The following is a 13,621-nucleotide window of genomic DNA, read 5'->3' as shown; positions in this document are numbered from 1 at the left end:
GTATCAGAAAACAGAACCTAAATAGTTAGGTTTTTCTTAAACATTATTTGTTGAATTAGTCCTATTAATTACTAATTGCCACTATTAAGTAGTCTTCTTGTTTAAATAATCACATTTGTGTAGTGGAAAAGTGCAGAACACACATTAATAGATAATTCTGAAAAAACACATTTTTGTATTTTTATGTTAAATAGTAAAAAATGTATATAAATATTTTTTCTATATTGATTCTTTGAGATCTGGTTAGTTGTGTCCTGTGATAACTCTTTAAAAACGTTGGTCACCCTATACCAAAGATGAGGCTTAATTCAGTTCTGTGTATTTGAGATTATAGGAAAAAGTAAGCTAAATGTGAAATGTTGTAATTTTCAAATTTGCATCTTATTATTTCCTAGAAACTGATTTAGTCATCTTAGAGGGCAAAAAAAGGACAAAACTAGCTAACATCAGTTCCTCTCTAATATTTTTTTACAGACTTGAAGTTGTTTAGTTTTTTTGTTGTTTCAGGGGAAAACATACACACCACCACACCACATCCTCTCATACACAGTCAACAAATAAGCACCCTCCCCTTCCTCCTCCAAAAAGCTCCAACCACCCTGCACCACCTACTTGGGTTTACTAATTATAATGTTGAATTAACAAGGGAACATTAGAAGTTGTATAGTCCTTTTCCTATACATTTATACTCTGTTGTTTACTTATTTGTAAACCTTTCTCTTTTTCTGTATTTATCCATTCTTTTCTTTAGATAATTCTGTTGGATAGTATAAAGAAATTATTTGAACAATGCATTCTTGTTCTAGTTTTTTAAAAGTTAACATCCTTATCACTCATTTATTCTTCAGAGGCTTCAGAACTAAAAATTCAAGTTGACATGCCAAAGAAGACCATATTTCTAGTTTTTCAGCCTTTTCTTTGAATAAAGAAATGTTTCACATTGAACATCAGATTTTATATTTCTGTGGTATATCTGTCATATTATGCACTTTAAAATGAAAGTCGTTGAAAGAAATGAACTTTTCATATTTTTGCCCTCCCATATCACACTGGGATTTTGCTACAGCGATATAAAGCCAAATTTAGGAAAAGGATAGTCTCTTTTAAAGGCAACTTAAAAGGACTATTTCTAGTGTTAAATGACAAGTAAAAAATGGCTTATTGTTTTGGCAGTCATTAAACAGACATCCAGGGCTACTGGATGTTAAGCACTAATTCCTAATGACAGCGTTTCTTATGTGCTACACACTGGGATTGTATGCCTTAGATAAATCTCTCATGGTTACATAATAATCGTAGGTGGTATTATATCCATTTTGCATATTGTGGAAATTAAGCCTATTGAGAGGGAACTTACTCAGCAAATGCCAGGATTTAAATCCATGTTTGTCTCCCATTCTGTATTACATTATGACAAGAAGGTTTGGTTCTTATTTCAGCCTTATTAAACATCACAGTGTTGTTTACAAACCAAGGATTTTTTGCCAATTACTTTCAATAATATAATTCCACTATGTAATTCTTCTGTAAAGAATAAACTTGTATTTAGAAATGCAAAATGTCATTACTACTATTATTTTTCTCTGTTTGTTAGGCATCTCCAAGAGTTACTGTTGATGATTATTTGGTAGCAAAATTAGCAGATACTTTGAATCATGAAGATCCAACCCCTGAAATCTTTGATGACATTCAAAGGAAGGTATATGTTGAATTTATCATTCTTTCTTATGAAAAATATGTATTTCCTTGTACATGTAATTCAGTTTTTCAAAGGTTATTGAAACATAAAAGTATAAATAACTAAAAAGGTGAGTAATGGAACCCAGATTTCTCAGTTACAAAAAGGATAGGCCAGTTTGTTCATTTAATTGACAAGTGAGGAAAATCCTTATGTTGGGTTGGTATTTAAATCTAAAGGGCCAGATATGTAGTCTTAGACTTTCACGAGTTGATGATATGTCAGTAACCTGACGTAATGTATTTTACTGTGATCCTGGAGCCTTTATGGGGGCTTGTTTCTTAGAATATAGTACTTCCTAGAACACTATATATAACCTGTCATGTGACTTGTGTTGCTGTAGGACCATTTTCAATGCAGTTTAGGTATTGGAGGGTCCATTAGTTGTGAAATTAGTTGAGAAATCATTATTTGTGATATAGGCTTATTGCTGACATCTTATAAATACGGAATCTGATTCTTTATAGCAAGACCTCTGTCTAGCTTTTGGTGAAATCTTATTAGTGAAAATTAGTATATTATCTGTATTAATGGTGGAATATCTTAATTTATTTCAATAAGGTTTATGAATTGATGCTACGAGATGAAAGATTTTATCCTTCCTTCAGACAGAATGCACTTTATGTGCGCATGTTAGCCGAGCTGGATATGTTAAAAGATCCTAGTTTCAGAGGATCAGATGATGGTGATGGAGGTAAGGTGACACACATTGCACATGTGTGTGTGTTTGTGTGTGTGTGTGTGTGTGTGTACACATAACGTATTCCTACATATATTCTGTTGCCAAAACATGATCTTTAAAACAAGATAAAAAATACCTTGAAGCCCAATGATAAATTATATTTAAAATTCTATAAATGAATGACAAAGTTTAGTTACCTCACTAAATCAAAATGTTGAAAATTTAATAACAGTTTAGAACATAGCTATAAAAGCCTTGGAGTCTTAAAGAATGTTTTCTTGAATTGTATCACCCAAATATTTTTTATGATAGTTTCCCTTTTGCTAATAACTAATAGTATTCATGATTAACAGGATTATTGGGAGGATTAAATGAGATAACAAGTAGTGATCCTGAGAGTGTACCATAATCCAAAGAGCATTGTTTTAAACAAACAGTTTTTTTTCCCTTTAATTATACCCTGCACAGTATAAGCTGGAAGAAGCTACAAAAGTCATTGTTTCAACATTGAATTTTTTCAGATGAGGCTATTACCACTGTGGCATAATGAGGAAAGCAGATTTTGAGAATCAGAATATTTAGATTTTACTCCTGTTCTGCTACTTAGTACCTCTGTGATGTTGGCCAAATACTTAATTTCTTCAGGCCTCATTTTTCTTAGTTGTAAATCTAGGATAAAATTTTTGCCGTATCTTCAGAGTTATTTTGATATCATTTGTCGGATTTAAGGGAAATTATGTATATGAGAATGATTTATAGACTCAAACACAAATACCAGTTTTTGTCAGTAGTATATAAGCTGTTATTTAAAAATAGTGGGAGAGGCAGCCCTTAGAGCACAAGTCTCCATATTGTGAGGCCCAGTGGCCATTTTACTTGTGATCCAATTCATTAGTACTTATTAAACTAATTAAATATATAAGGTTTGATTTATTTCGATAAGGTTTGAAATTGACATTGCTTGTCTATATAAGCAATGAAAATAAAAAGTAAATGGGAAAGATTTGACAAAGTAATTATTTTAAGAGAATGCTTTAATTTTAATCATTTACTTATGAATAGGTTTTAAGGGCTGGACCACTGGGGTTGGAGATACAATAGATCTCTTAGGTAGTAAGCACTGCTTTAAAAAGTATCTCCATTATAAAAGGTTCTTAGCCTTCCTTCTCCTCTGTCTCCCCTTCCCCACTCCCTGGTCTACATTAATAAGATATTACTTTTTAAATAATCTAAGAAACCCAGTTAGAGAAGTTTGCATTTGAGTTTGGTTAACTTTTATATTGGTTGTTGGTCTAGTATTGTGGGAGTTTTAGTTAATACTCTTTCTGGTTTTATTTCTAAAACTGGAATAATATTCCATTAACTGGATTTGATTACATAATTAAGGAACTTTTGTTTTTGTTTTTGTTTTTGTTTTTTTGAAGAGTACTTCTGTAGGAGCTAACCTCAACTTTAGTTTATCTGTACTTACTGTGTCTGTTGAAAAATCTTTTACAAAGCTGCTGTGAATTTGCAAGTAGCAGCGCTATTTCCAGAAAGGACTATTAGAATTTTTTTTGTCTATTTTAATTCCATCTACTTTAGAAATTTCTTAGTTTTGTGAAGTGGATTTGCTATATGACCCAGAATGAAAGAAGGTATGTTGAATCATAATCAGCTAATTGTATGAGCTTCTAAATGATATATAATTTAAAATGGCGATAGTAGCAATATATCCTGTGGGAGTAGTTTTTGATCCTATAGTGTAAGAACTTTTCCAAAGTCTTGTAAATTCACTTGTAGCTTTTATTCATAATCTCTTAAGTGCTAGAAACCATACCTTAACTTAAAACTGTATATGAATTTTACTTTACCATACATCAATTTGTATTTTTAACAGAGGTGCATCTTAATGGATAACTTCGCGTGTTCAGATATAGAATAAAAAACTGAGGGAAAAGACATTAATTTTAATAATGTATAATTGACTTAGCTCTATAACATTACTGTTTAAAAATAATTTTAGTTGCTTTTTAATTAAATGGCATTGTATATGAAGTTTTATATTATCTTGTTTTATTAGTGAGATATTTAGGAACCTAGGGTTGCAAAGTTTTTGAGCCAAATCTACCAAGAATAAGTGGAAATAATAGCTGTATTAATAATCTATTTATTCTTCACAGGAAAGAAAAGTTTTATTTGTAATACGTCTTAATCCAGTAAAAACTAACAAAATACTTGAGACCTTTCTTAATGGACTTCACTCTGCAGTGTTTTCCTCATATTTACCTTGTATCAGACAACTTCATATGATAATGGGAAAATAAAATATTTAATAATTGTTTTCCTATACATGAACACCTTTTTTTGGTATATGTTTTAGATGGGGCAACTTAGGTACATAAATATTTTCACTGAAATACCTGGCTTGGAAAACCATGAGGCTTAAGGAAACAGGTGTTTGGGAGTACTGTACCACAGTTTTCTGTGCTCTTTTGTTAATAAGTCTTTGCTTTGGTGACTTTTCATTCTTAGCGTTTTAACCTTAGATAAAACAACTCTTTCCAAAATGTTATTAATGTATACTAAGTTGAATTTCCCCTTCTACAGAATCTTTTAATGGGTCTCCTACAGGAAGCATAAATTTGGTAAGTACTCTTAGGGTGCCTTAATTATTAAAGTGGCTTGAAAATATTATAAAAGGTGAGCCATAACATACATAAATGATATATTAGAAGCTCTCAGATCATGCTTTAATATTTTAAGAAGTTACTTGCTTTAAAAGAAATGTTAAATTCACATATAAGAGCCTCTGAAATTTATTTATTTTCACTTATAAGAGTGTGCTTAAGTCACACCTGCATAATTCAGTTGTATTTGATAAAAAATTGATTTCATATTTTCATTCCCAATATTTAGTATTTTGAAGTGACTTTGAATAGTGGTGTTTTGAATAGTAAACTTGTGACATATAAATGTGTACATTGAAATTTGCTCTTTTTGTGTGTAGAAGAGAAATATAAAATTAGTTAGGATATCTGAAAAATTCCAGATATTTCTTATAGTGTACACTGTAACAAATTCAGGTTTTTGTATATATATAAAAAAAAAAGCTTAAAGCCTTATAGTAAATTAAGCAACTTTATCTTATGATTACAGGTTTAAGAATGACATATTTTTAACATATAAGCTGTCATTGGCATTTTATACATTCATAGTAAAGTGTGAAATAATGAACATTTCAGTTCTTTTATATATCCATCCTTGGCATGAATAACTTCATAAAATGTTGCTAGGAAGAAGTATCTTCTATGAAAGTTTCAGTGCAAAGTTTATGGGGGGGGCGGTTAGGGAGAGATTGTTTCCTTTGTTTTTCATTCTAGCTACACTACTTTCATACGTTTTGTAATAGCTAAATGGTCTAGAGGTCCATTATCTTATGTTGTCTTCTGTATTACTACATTTATTTCAAAAATGACCATATTGAGTGTTTTATTACTCTATAAATTACATAACCTTTAACAAAATATCAAGGCAGTCAGCTATAGTGTTATGTCAGAGGTGGTGTAACATTTAGAATATTTTCCTAAGTCATTTGGTATCACTACCATTTTTTTGTTGTACTCCATAGCCTTATAACGAGAAGGAATAACTCCTAGAGCATGAAGAAAGTATTAGTAATAATGTTCATTATATAGAAAAAATGCCTAAATGCAATGAAACTTTTCCTTCATTTGAAATTTCAGGTATTCATATTTGTAGTGTTTGTATAAATGTGTGAACACTAGTAACAAATACTTGTTTCCTTTATTCCATATTTGGAATAAATGCTTTTTCAAATAACAGTTTCTTTATCACATAGTGATAGAAACCAGAACACTATCTCGATTGACAAAGGTCACACTTGAGGTTGATGACTTGACATATTTTGTTATTCACTTAATTTTATTAAATTTGAGCTTTTAAGTAGGTGGGGTCTTTTGGATTCTTTTTAAATATATAGACAATTTTTAAAATTACTATTTTTTTAGGAAGAGAGTGTGTGTGAGTGGGGGAGAGGGAGAAGGAAAGCAGGGAAGACAGAGAAAGAGAGAGAGAATATCTTAGGCAGGCTCCATGATCTGCAGGGAGCCTGATCCCAGGACCCAAAGTCAAGAGTCAGAGGCTCAACTGACTGCACCACCCAGGAATCCCAATATATAGATAAATGTTAGCGGATAGCTCCATTTTAAAAATAGCTTGAAGTTTGTAAAATAGGTCATAATAGTTTTTCCCATATAATAAGCAAAGAAAATATTTATTTGTATTGATTTACTCATTTTTCAATTGAGATTGGCATATGAATTGTAAACATTTCTAGCAGGGACATCATAGTTGTATGGGTTATCATAGTAAATCTGAATTTTCAGTTTTTGACTTAGCATAGTAGTTTAAAAAAGGATCTTCTTATTTTTTTGCCAAAGATTCAAGAATCTTAACCCAAGGATCACTGAACAAAAACTATGTTTTATTTCAGGGCAGCATTAGTGTACTTGTTTTGATCATAGTTTTCTTTTACTAAATAATACTTATAATTCTAAATCAGACTGTAATTAATATTATTTCACCACTTGTAATTTTATATAGTCTCCTTGATATTTACATTTGCATTATACCTGTGACTAGTGTTTAAGAGATGTTTCATTAGATTATTTCATCATATTTAATGAAAATAATACTTATTAATTATATATTTTAGGTGTACTAAAAAGACATTTATGTACAAAGTTCTCTAACAACTTCTGGGTTGCATAGTATAAGATGCTAACGTGTTTAAAGTAAGTAGCATTTAGCTGTTGAAATGTTACCTACAAGGAAAGGTTAATCATAATAATAATGATAGTAATTAACAACAATAATACTTTTTGAAAAACAGTTGTTATATATTCTCTGTGATAGTTTGTAATTGGAAGATCATAGTAGATAACAATCTGAATTTTGTAGAAAATTCTATTTTCTTTGAAGCTTTTTCATATAAAAGTAATATTAAAACAAAGGTTATATTTCTAACAAGATATTTGACTATAGGTCATATGACCACTTAAATAAGTGGATTCTTTTTTTCTTTTCAAAGCATTATAATTTAAGTTATAAACTGGCAAAGTTGTAGAGCAAGTATTATGCCATTACATCATTGGGAAAACTGAGGTACAAGAAAGAACAGTTGATTTGGCTAAAAAGTCTCTTAGGGTATCACTGGAGAAGCCCCATTTTAACTAAATGATTCCCCTTCTTGACTTGACCAGGGGAATACTGTGGATTATTTGTATGGAGTTATCATATTTTGCTTCTCTTAATCAGTCTTCAGTAGATAAATTTTGGCTTTCTCCTTAGAATGCAATTGCCTTAATTTAAATGGCTTTGTGTCACATGTATGGCTGCATTTAAGTCATTTAACTGACTCTTTAGTAGTATTGGTAATATGTTAAGACTTCGGAGTTCATTCAGATACTGTGGTTTTTAAAATGTAAGATCTCTGAACCATATAATGTCTGTGTGTCAGGAAGTCCCCAAAACCATTTTGATGTTCAGTGATTACTAAGAGGACTCACAGGGCTCAGCATAGTCGTGCTTATAGATAGGATTTATTATAGACAAAGGACATAAAGCAGAATCAGCAAAAGGAAAAGGCTCATGGGACAAAGTCCAGAGGAAACCAGATACAAGTTTCCAAGAATCCTCTCCCATGGAAATCTCATGGGACATACTTAATTCTCCCAGCAGTGAAAGTGACAACACATATGAAATGTTGGTACTAAGAAAGCCCATCTGAGACTAAGTGACCAAGGTTTTCATTGGAGGCGGGTCACATAGGCAAACTTCTGGTTAGTGTATACTAAAATTCAAGACTCCCAAAAGGAAAGCGGGTGTTCAACATAAACCACATTGTTTATACAAACAGGTTAGGTACATTGAATGACTTTTAGCAGTTAGGCAATGGTGGGAACCTTCCCACCAATTGTCATCCAAGGGCCAGGCTTGTAAGCAGTCCTTTCTGAGGAGAGCAATTTCAAGTTAATTCTTTTTTGTTGCTGTTTATTTTTCTCCAGCTTTACTGAGTTATAACTGACATAAAACATTATATAAGTTGAATACGTACAACATATTGATTTGATAATTACATAATGGTTACTGCCATAAGGTTAGCTAACCCCTCTATCACATCACATAGTTACCATTTTTATATTAAGAACATATAAGATTTACCTTCAGTAATTTCAAGTACATAATATGGTGGTATTATTATTATTATTATTATTATTATTATTATTATTACAATAAATATAATTGGCTCAAGGTAACTCTTTCCTGCAGTCTATCATGATATGATTATGTTCCCTTCTAGGTATGTGTGGGTGTATGTATCTGAGGCAAAAAAGTTTTAAATTTAAACCCAAAGGCCATAGTTAAAAAAGATTCATTTTGAATCACTCAGTAATGATTTTTGTGCAATTATTTTTCAAAATTATTTGAAATCTGTCTTAGAGTCTGGATTCACTTCATACAGATCACAATAATAGATAACTTTTTGTGTTAGGCAGTCTTACTAAATGTTTACATGTCTTCTTATTTAATCCTTATGTAACCAGTGTGTAGGTACCATTATTCTCATGTTAGATAAGGAATCTAAAATTATTTCTAAATTAATAAAAATGCTAAATAATAAGGAATTGGTTCTAGTACATTTTAAAAAATTGAAATGTTAAGAATATGTCTACTGATTTTTTCCATATTTTTTTCTTGCCATGTATTGAATATAATCAAAAAGTAGCAAGTGCGGATAAGCAATGAAGGAAGAAATAATCTGATGTACTAAGTTGATTTCCGAATTTCTTTGTTTTATAGTTTTTTTAATTGTGGATTTTCTCTATCCTGTTCGTATAAATAGAGAGGATTATTGTTGGGGGATGGATACAAATAATATAAAGTTTACATGGGGCAAAGATGGGTAAGGCATATGTGACATAAAATGCTTTAACACTTTTTTTCCTATAAAATTAAAAATGTATATATTTTTTTTTTTTTTTTTTTTTCCAAGTCGTTAGATGACCTTTCAAATGTATCTTCTGATGACTCAGTACAACTTCATGCTTACATTTCAGACACTGGTAAGAGACTTTGTGGTATAATTATTGCTTAAAAATTATTGATTATTATTACACCTGGATTATTTTCCACATATATTTTTACAAACCATTTTTCTGTTCTATAGTTGTATTTTTAAGTTACATGTTTTTCTGCATTGTTTTTTGTTAACTTCTAAAATGTTTATTTGTGTATATGGTTTGATATATACTTTGTATCATGTTTGATGATACCTTATATGTATGTTAGAATATACTTATATATCTTCCTTCTCTAAGGTTGTTACTGTTAACACTTGGAAAAGCTTAAATTCTAAGCATTTTGTCATAGCTAATAAACTTGAAACCCAGTCTTTTCCTCTTGATTGTGTCTAGCTGATAACTGTCTGCAGAATTCTTAAGAAATCACTTGGGGTAGATTTTAGCTCAATCTTTTTCATAATGCAGAGTCAGACTAGATAACTGGGTTAATGAAACTTTGGTATAGGAGTTTACGGAAGTTTAGGAAATGCTTGGATAAGGTGAGAAACCTCTAAAATTTTGTGACTCAGTCAGCATACGTGCAAAATGTTTAGTGAACTGAGGAAAAAAATCAATTTACATCATTGCCACTGGGTTATTAGATAATGCCAATGAGTAGATAATGGTGGTTTACTTGTCCAGCCTCTCACTATTCCTAGATTACAGGATTATGTCTTGTCAGATTACATTTGAAATATTACCATATTGAGGTATCTCAGTTCAATTTCGTGCTTATGTTTTAGGTACTAAAAAGAGATCTTACAGTACCAATGCAGTTTAAAAGATAATTTGCATTTTTTTTTTTTTTTTTTTTTTTTTTTAAGATCTCTGTTTTCTTTTGCTTCTCACTGGAGCTAGAATCTCATTTTGCACTGTGTTACCTGCCATATTTCTGAAATAAGTTATTTATAATTGCTGTCCAAGTTGTTCTTTTATCCTTTACAGTTAGTTGGTGCATACACTACCTGCTCTTAAGGGTCATTGGATGACACCTTTGTCAATAAAACCAGAAGTTTTGTTGCTTTTCCTTCTAGCTTTTGTTATAGTTGTTTCACTGTTGTTTCAATTTTGCTTCCTGAAATGTAAAATTCTTTTTAAAAGTCTCTCTTTTCTTTGTTGGTTTGTCTTCCAAATGGGAAGATATTTCCAAACTGCAAATATTCAGTATTTGTCCTTATTTCTTTCTTGAGGACCTTATACTTTATGTGTCAAGGAAGATACTCATGTTCATGTTTCTTTTGTAGATCTTTCTTTTCTCTAAACATTCTGATTTTCTAGCTCCTTTATCCATTCATTTAAAAGTATTTATTAGCTTCTTAAAATGTATGGAAACACTAAAAGCATTTTTAATAAATTGTTATTTCTGTCAGACAAACTTAAGTATGAATACTAAAGAGGCAACATAATATAGTTGTTAAGACCATAACTTTTTTCCCATTTGCGTGGGTTCAAGTCCCAGCTCTGCCACCTAATGGTTGGGTGAACTTGGCAAGTTCCTTAACTTCTGTGATCCATAAAATGGATCAATAATAATGTGTACCTCACAGAGCTGTTATGAGACTAATTAATTACATTAGTAATTACATGAGTAGCCATTATACATTAGTGTTTGTTCCATAAATATTTTACCAGTTAGACTTCATAGTCTCTGAGTCTAGATTTTATGTTTTTAACATCTTATTACAGGAAGTAGAATGTAGATTCTAGTGAAGTGCTTCTCAAGGAGTGATCCATGAGCTACTGAACACTTCTCTTTGTGAAATCTTTAAAATTACTAGCTAAATTAAGCAATGTACTTAGTGATGAGAGCTTGATTTACATTCTGGTCTAGTTCCTTATCTCATTCTGGATTAGTGACAAATAGCTTGTACATCCCCTGCCATAAGTAACATTGTCTTAATGAAAGCAAAACCTATTTCCACTGTAATATCTCACCGTCATCTTATAATAAATATATGCAGCCTCATTATCTGTTTTTAAAATCAAATTACCTTTTTGTCTTCTGCACAACCTATTCTTCCTATTGTTCATGCACCCGAGTCATGAGCTCCTCTGCCTGTCAATTTGTGAGAAATCTTTTTTAGAATGCTTTCTTAACATTCTTCCCTTCATGTCTTTTCTATTCCATCCTAGTCTTCTTACTCTTGTTAACTTCTAGTTGGTTATGATTTGTTGCCTAATAGGCTTCTGCTTTCTGTTTTCTTTCACCAAACCTCTCTTGAACACAACAGATAAAACTGTTCCCTCATTGCCGTGCTGACTCTGTTGAGTGGTGCTGGTTCTATAACAGGGTGAAAAAGTTCGGTGCAGTTTGTTGTGCACAGGTCTCTGTGAGAAGGATCATTGGAAGAAGTGAACAGTGAATAATAAATAATGTTACATAGAGCTAAAGTCTCAGAGAGTGAAGCAACCAAAGTCTATCCCTAATCTTATATTTTGACAAATCAGGAAATTGATATTAGATAAAAAGGGAACAAAGGACAATTCTGAGTAGACAGAGCAAATCTTAGAAGAATGTTGATGAAAGCCTAAAAGAGGTTTCTGTCCAAACTGCATTTGCCAGTTTAGATTTTTAGCGTTCATGCTATTAAAATAATTTAGTAAGATGCTATGCAAACCCTTCTTGGCCTAATTATATACAAAATACAGAATATTTAGTCAGCCACTATTTCCCCTCACAATTATGGATTAATGTAATCTATTATTAGAAGAGCAATTTATACTTGTGGGCCAAATGGTAGTCTAAAGTGCTATTGGAAATCCTGCCTTCCACACATAGAAAGGCTGAAAACAGTAAAATAAAAATAGCTACAGGGAGAAATGTACAGGTGCCATAGGCCATGACGAAAAATAAATTTAGGAAAGCAAAGTGGAGTTGAAGCCAGGGAGCTCACAGGAGCATGAACATTGCTATCTTGATTTTAATTTTTTTTATTTATCAAAAAAGATTTTTTTTTTTTATTTTAGAGAGTGAGCGAGTAGGGGAGAAGGGCAAAGGGAGAGAGAGAGAAAGAAAGAGAGAGAGAGAGAGAGAGAGAGAGAGAGAGAGAGTGAGTCTAAGCAGGCTCTGTACTTAGCATGGAGCCCCATGTCGGGCTCAATTTCACGACTCTGGGATCATGACCTGAGCTGAAACTGAGCCACTCGGGCACCCCTGCTATTTTTATTTTTGAGAGCATTTTCATGTCCCTCAAATTTAGAAGCGGCAGGATGAGCTAAGGCCATAGTAAGCTGGAACCTGGTACTTCACATAAAGCCCAGAGTAACCAAGGGTGGCTTAATAGGAACGAGGAACTAGAAAAACTTAGCCTGGTGTCAAGAGAATAAAACAAAGAATGCCAAGATCATGTCTGGAAATGGTACCCACAAGAAATTGAAAGCCCGTCTTGATTCCCAGCGTGGGTATGTCTAGATGTAGCCATCCTCAAGTGATTGTGTACCACAGGGTCTCCTAGCCTGAGAGGATATTAAAAACACTCGTAGAGATAAAAGCTAAGGCAAGGATGCAACACTTTGTCAAAAGAACCAAAATAAAATCATAGAAAAAAATACTGTAATTGAAACCGAGGTCAGTGGATGGATTAAGAATTAGACCGGGGGCGCCTGGGTGGCGCAGTCGGTTAAGCGTCCGACTTCAGCCAGGTCACCATCTCGCGGTCCGTGAGTTCAAGCCCCGCGTCGGGCTCTGGGCTGATGGCTCGGAGCCTGGAGCCTGTTTCCGATTCTGTGTCTCCCTCTCTCTCTGCCCCTCCCCCGTTCATGCTCTGTCTCTCTCTGTCCCAAAAATAAATAAACGTTGAAAAAAAAAAAATTAAAAAAAAAAAAAAAAAGAATTAGACCAGATATAGATGACTAGAGACTCAAAACTTGTAGAGACCTGAAGAAACGATCTAGAATACAACACTAGAAAGAGGAAAGAAACTGGAAAATAGGAAAGAAAATTAGAGAAAATGATTCACAACAAATGTCTTAAGTTTAGTACAAAATCGGAACAGGTTTTGAGTTTACCTCACTAGGATCCTGTGTAGGAAAATGTCTTTAAAAAAAAAAATCTCCAGAATGAACTACATTTATAAA

General features: G+C 32.3%; 1 protein-coding gene across 5 annotated transcripts in view; it reads left to right on the top strand.

Moving 5' to 3' along the window:
- The window catches only part of SNX13 (sorting nexin 13), a 136,267-nt gene that overhangs the window by 90,582 nt on the left and 32,064 nt on the right, over positions 1–13,621 (top strand). For all 5 annotated transcript variants that reach the window (XM_045495010.1, XM_045495011.1, XM_045495008.1 and 2 more), the window contains 4 exons: positions 1,595–1,699; positions 2,300–2,432; positions 5,010–5,047; positions 9,478–9,547. In XM_045495010.1, coding sequence (XP_045350966.1) covers positions 1,595–1,699; positions 2,300–2,432; positions 5,010–5,047; positions 9,478–9,547 — 346 coding nt within the window. The remainder of the gene's footprint in view (positions 1–1,594; positions 1,700–2,299; positions 2,433–5,009; positions 5,048–9,477; positions 9,548–13,621) is intronic.

Source organism: Leopardus geoffroyi, chromosome A2, assembly GCF_018350155.1.
Source record: "Leopardus geoffroyi isolate Oge1 chromosome A2, O.geoffroyi_Oge1_pat1.0, whole genome shotgun sequence".
Classification (NCBI taxonomy): Eukaryota; Metazoa; Chordata; class Mammalia; order Carnivora; family Felidae; genus Leopardus; species Leopardus geoffroyi.
The sequence above is the reverse complement of the archived record's forward strand: the minus strand, read 5'-3'. Positions and strand labels throughout refer to the sequence as shown.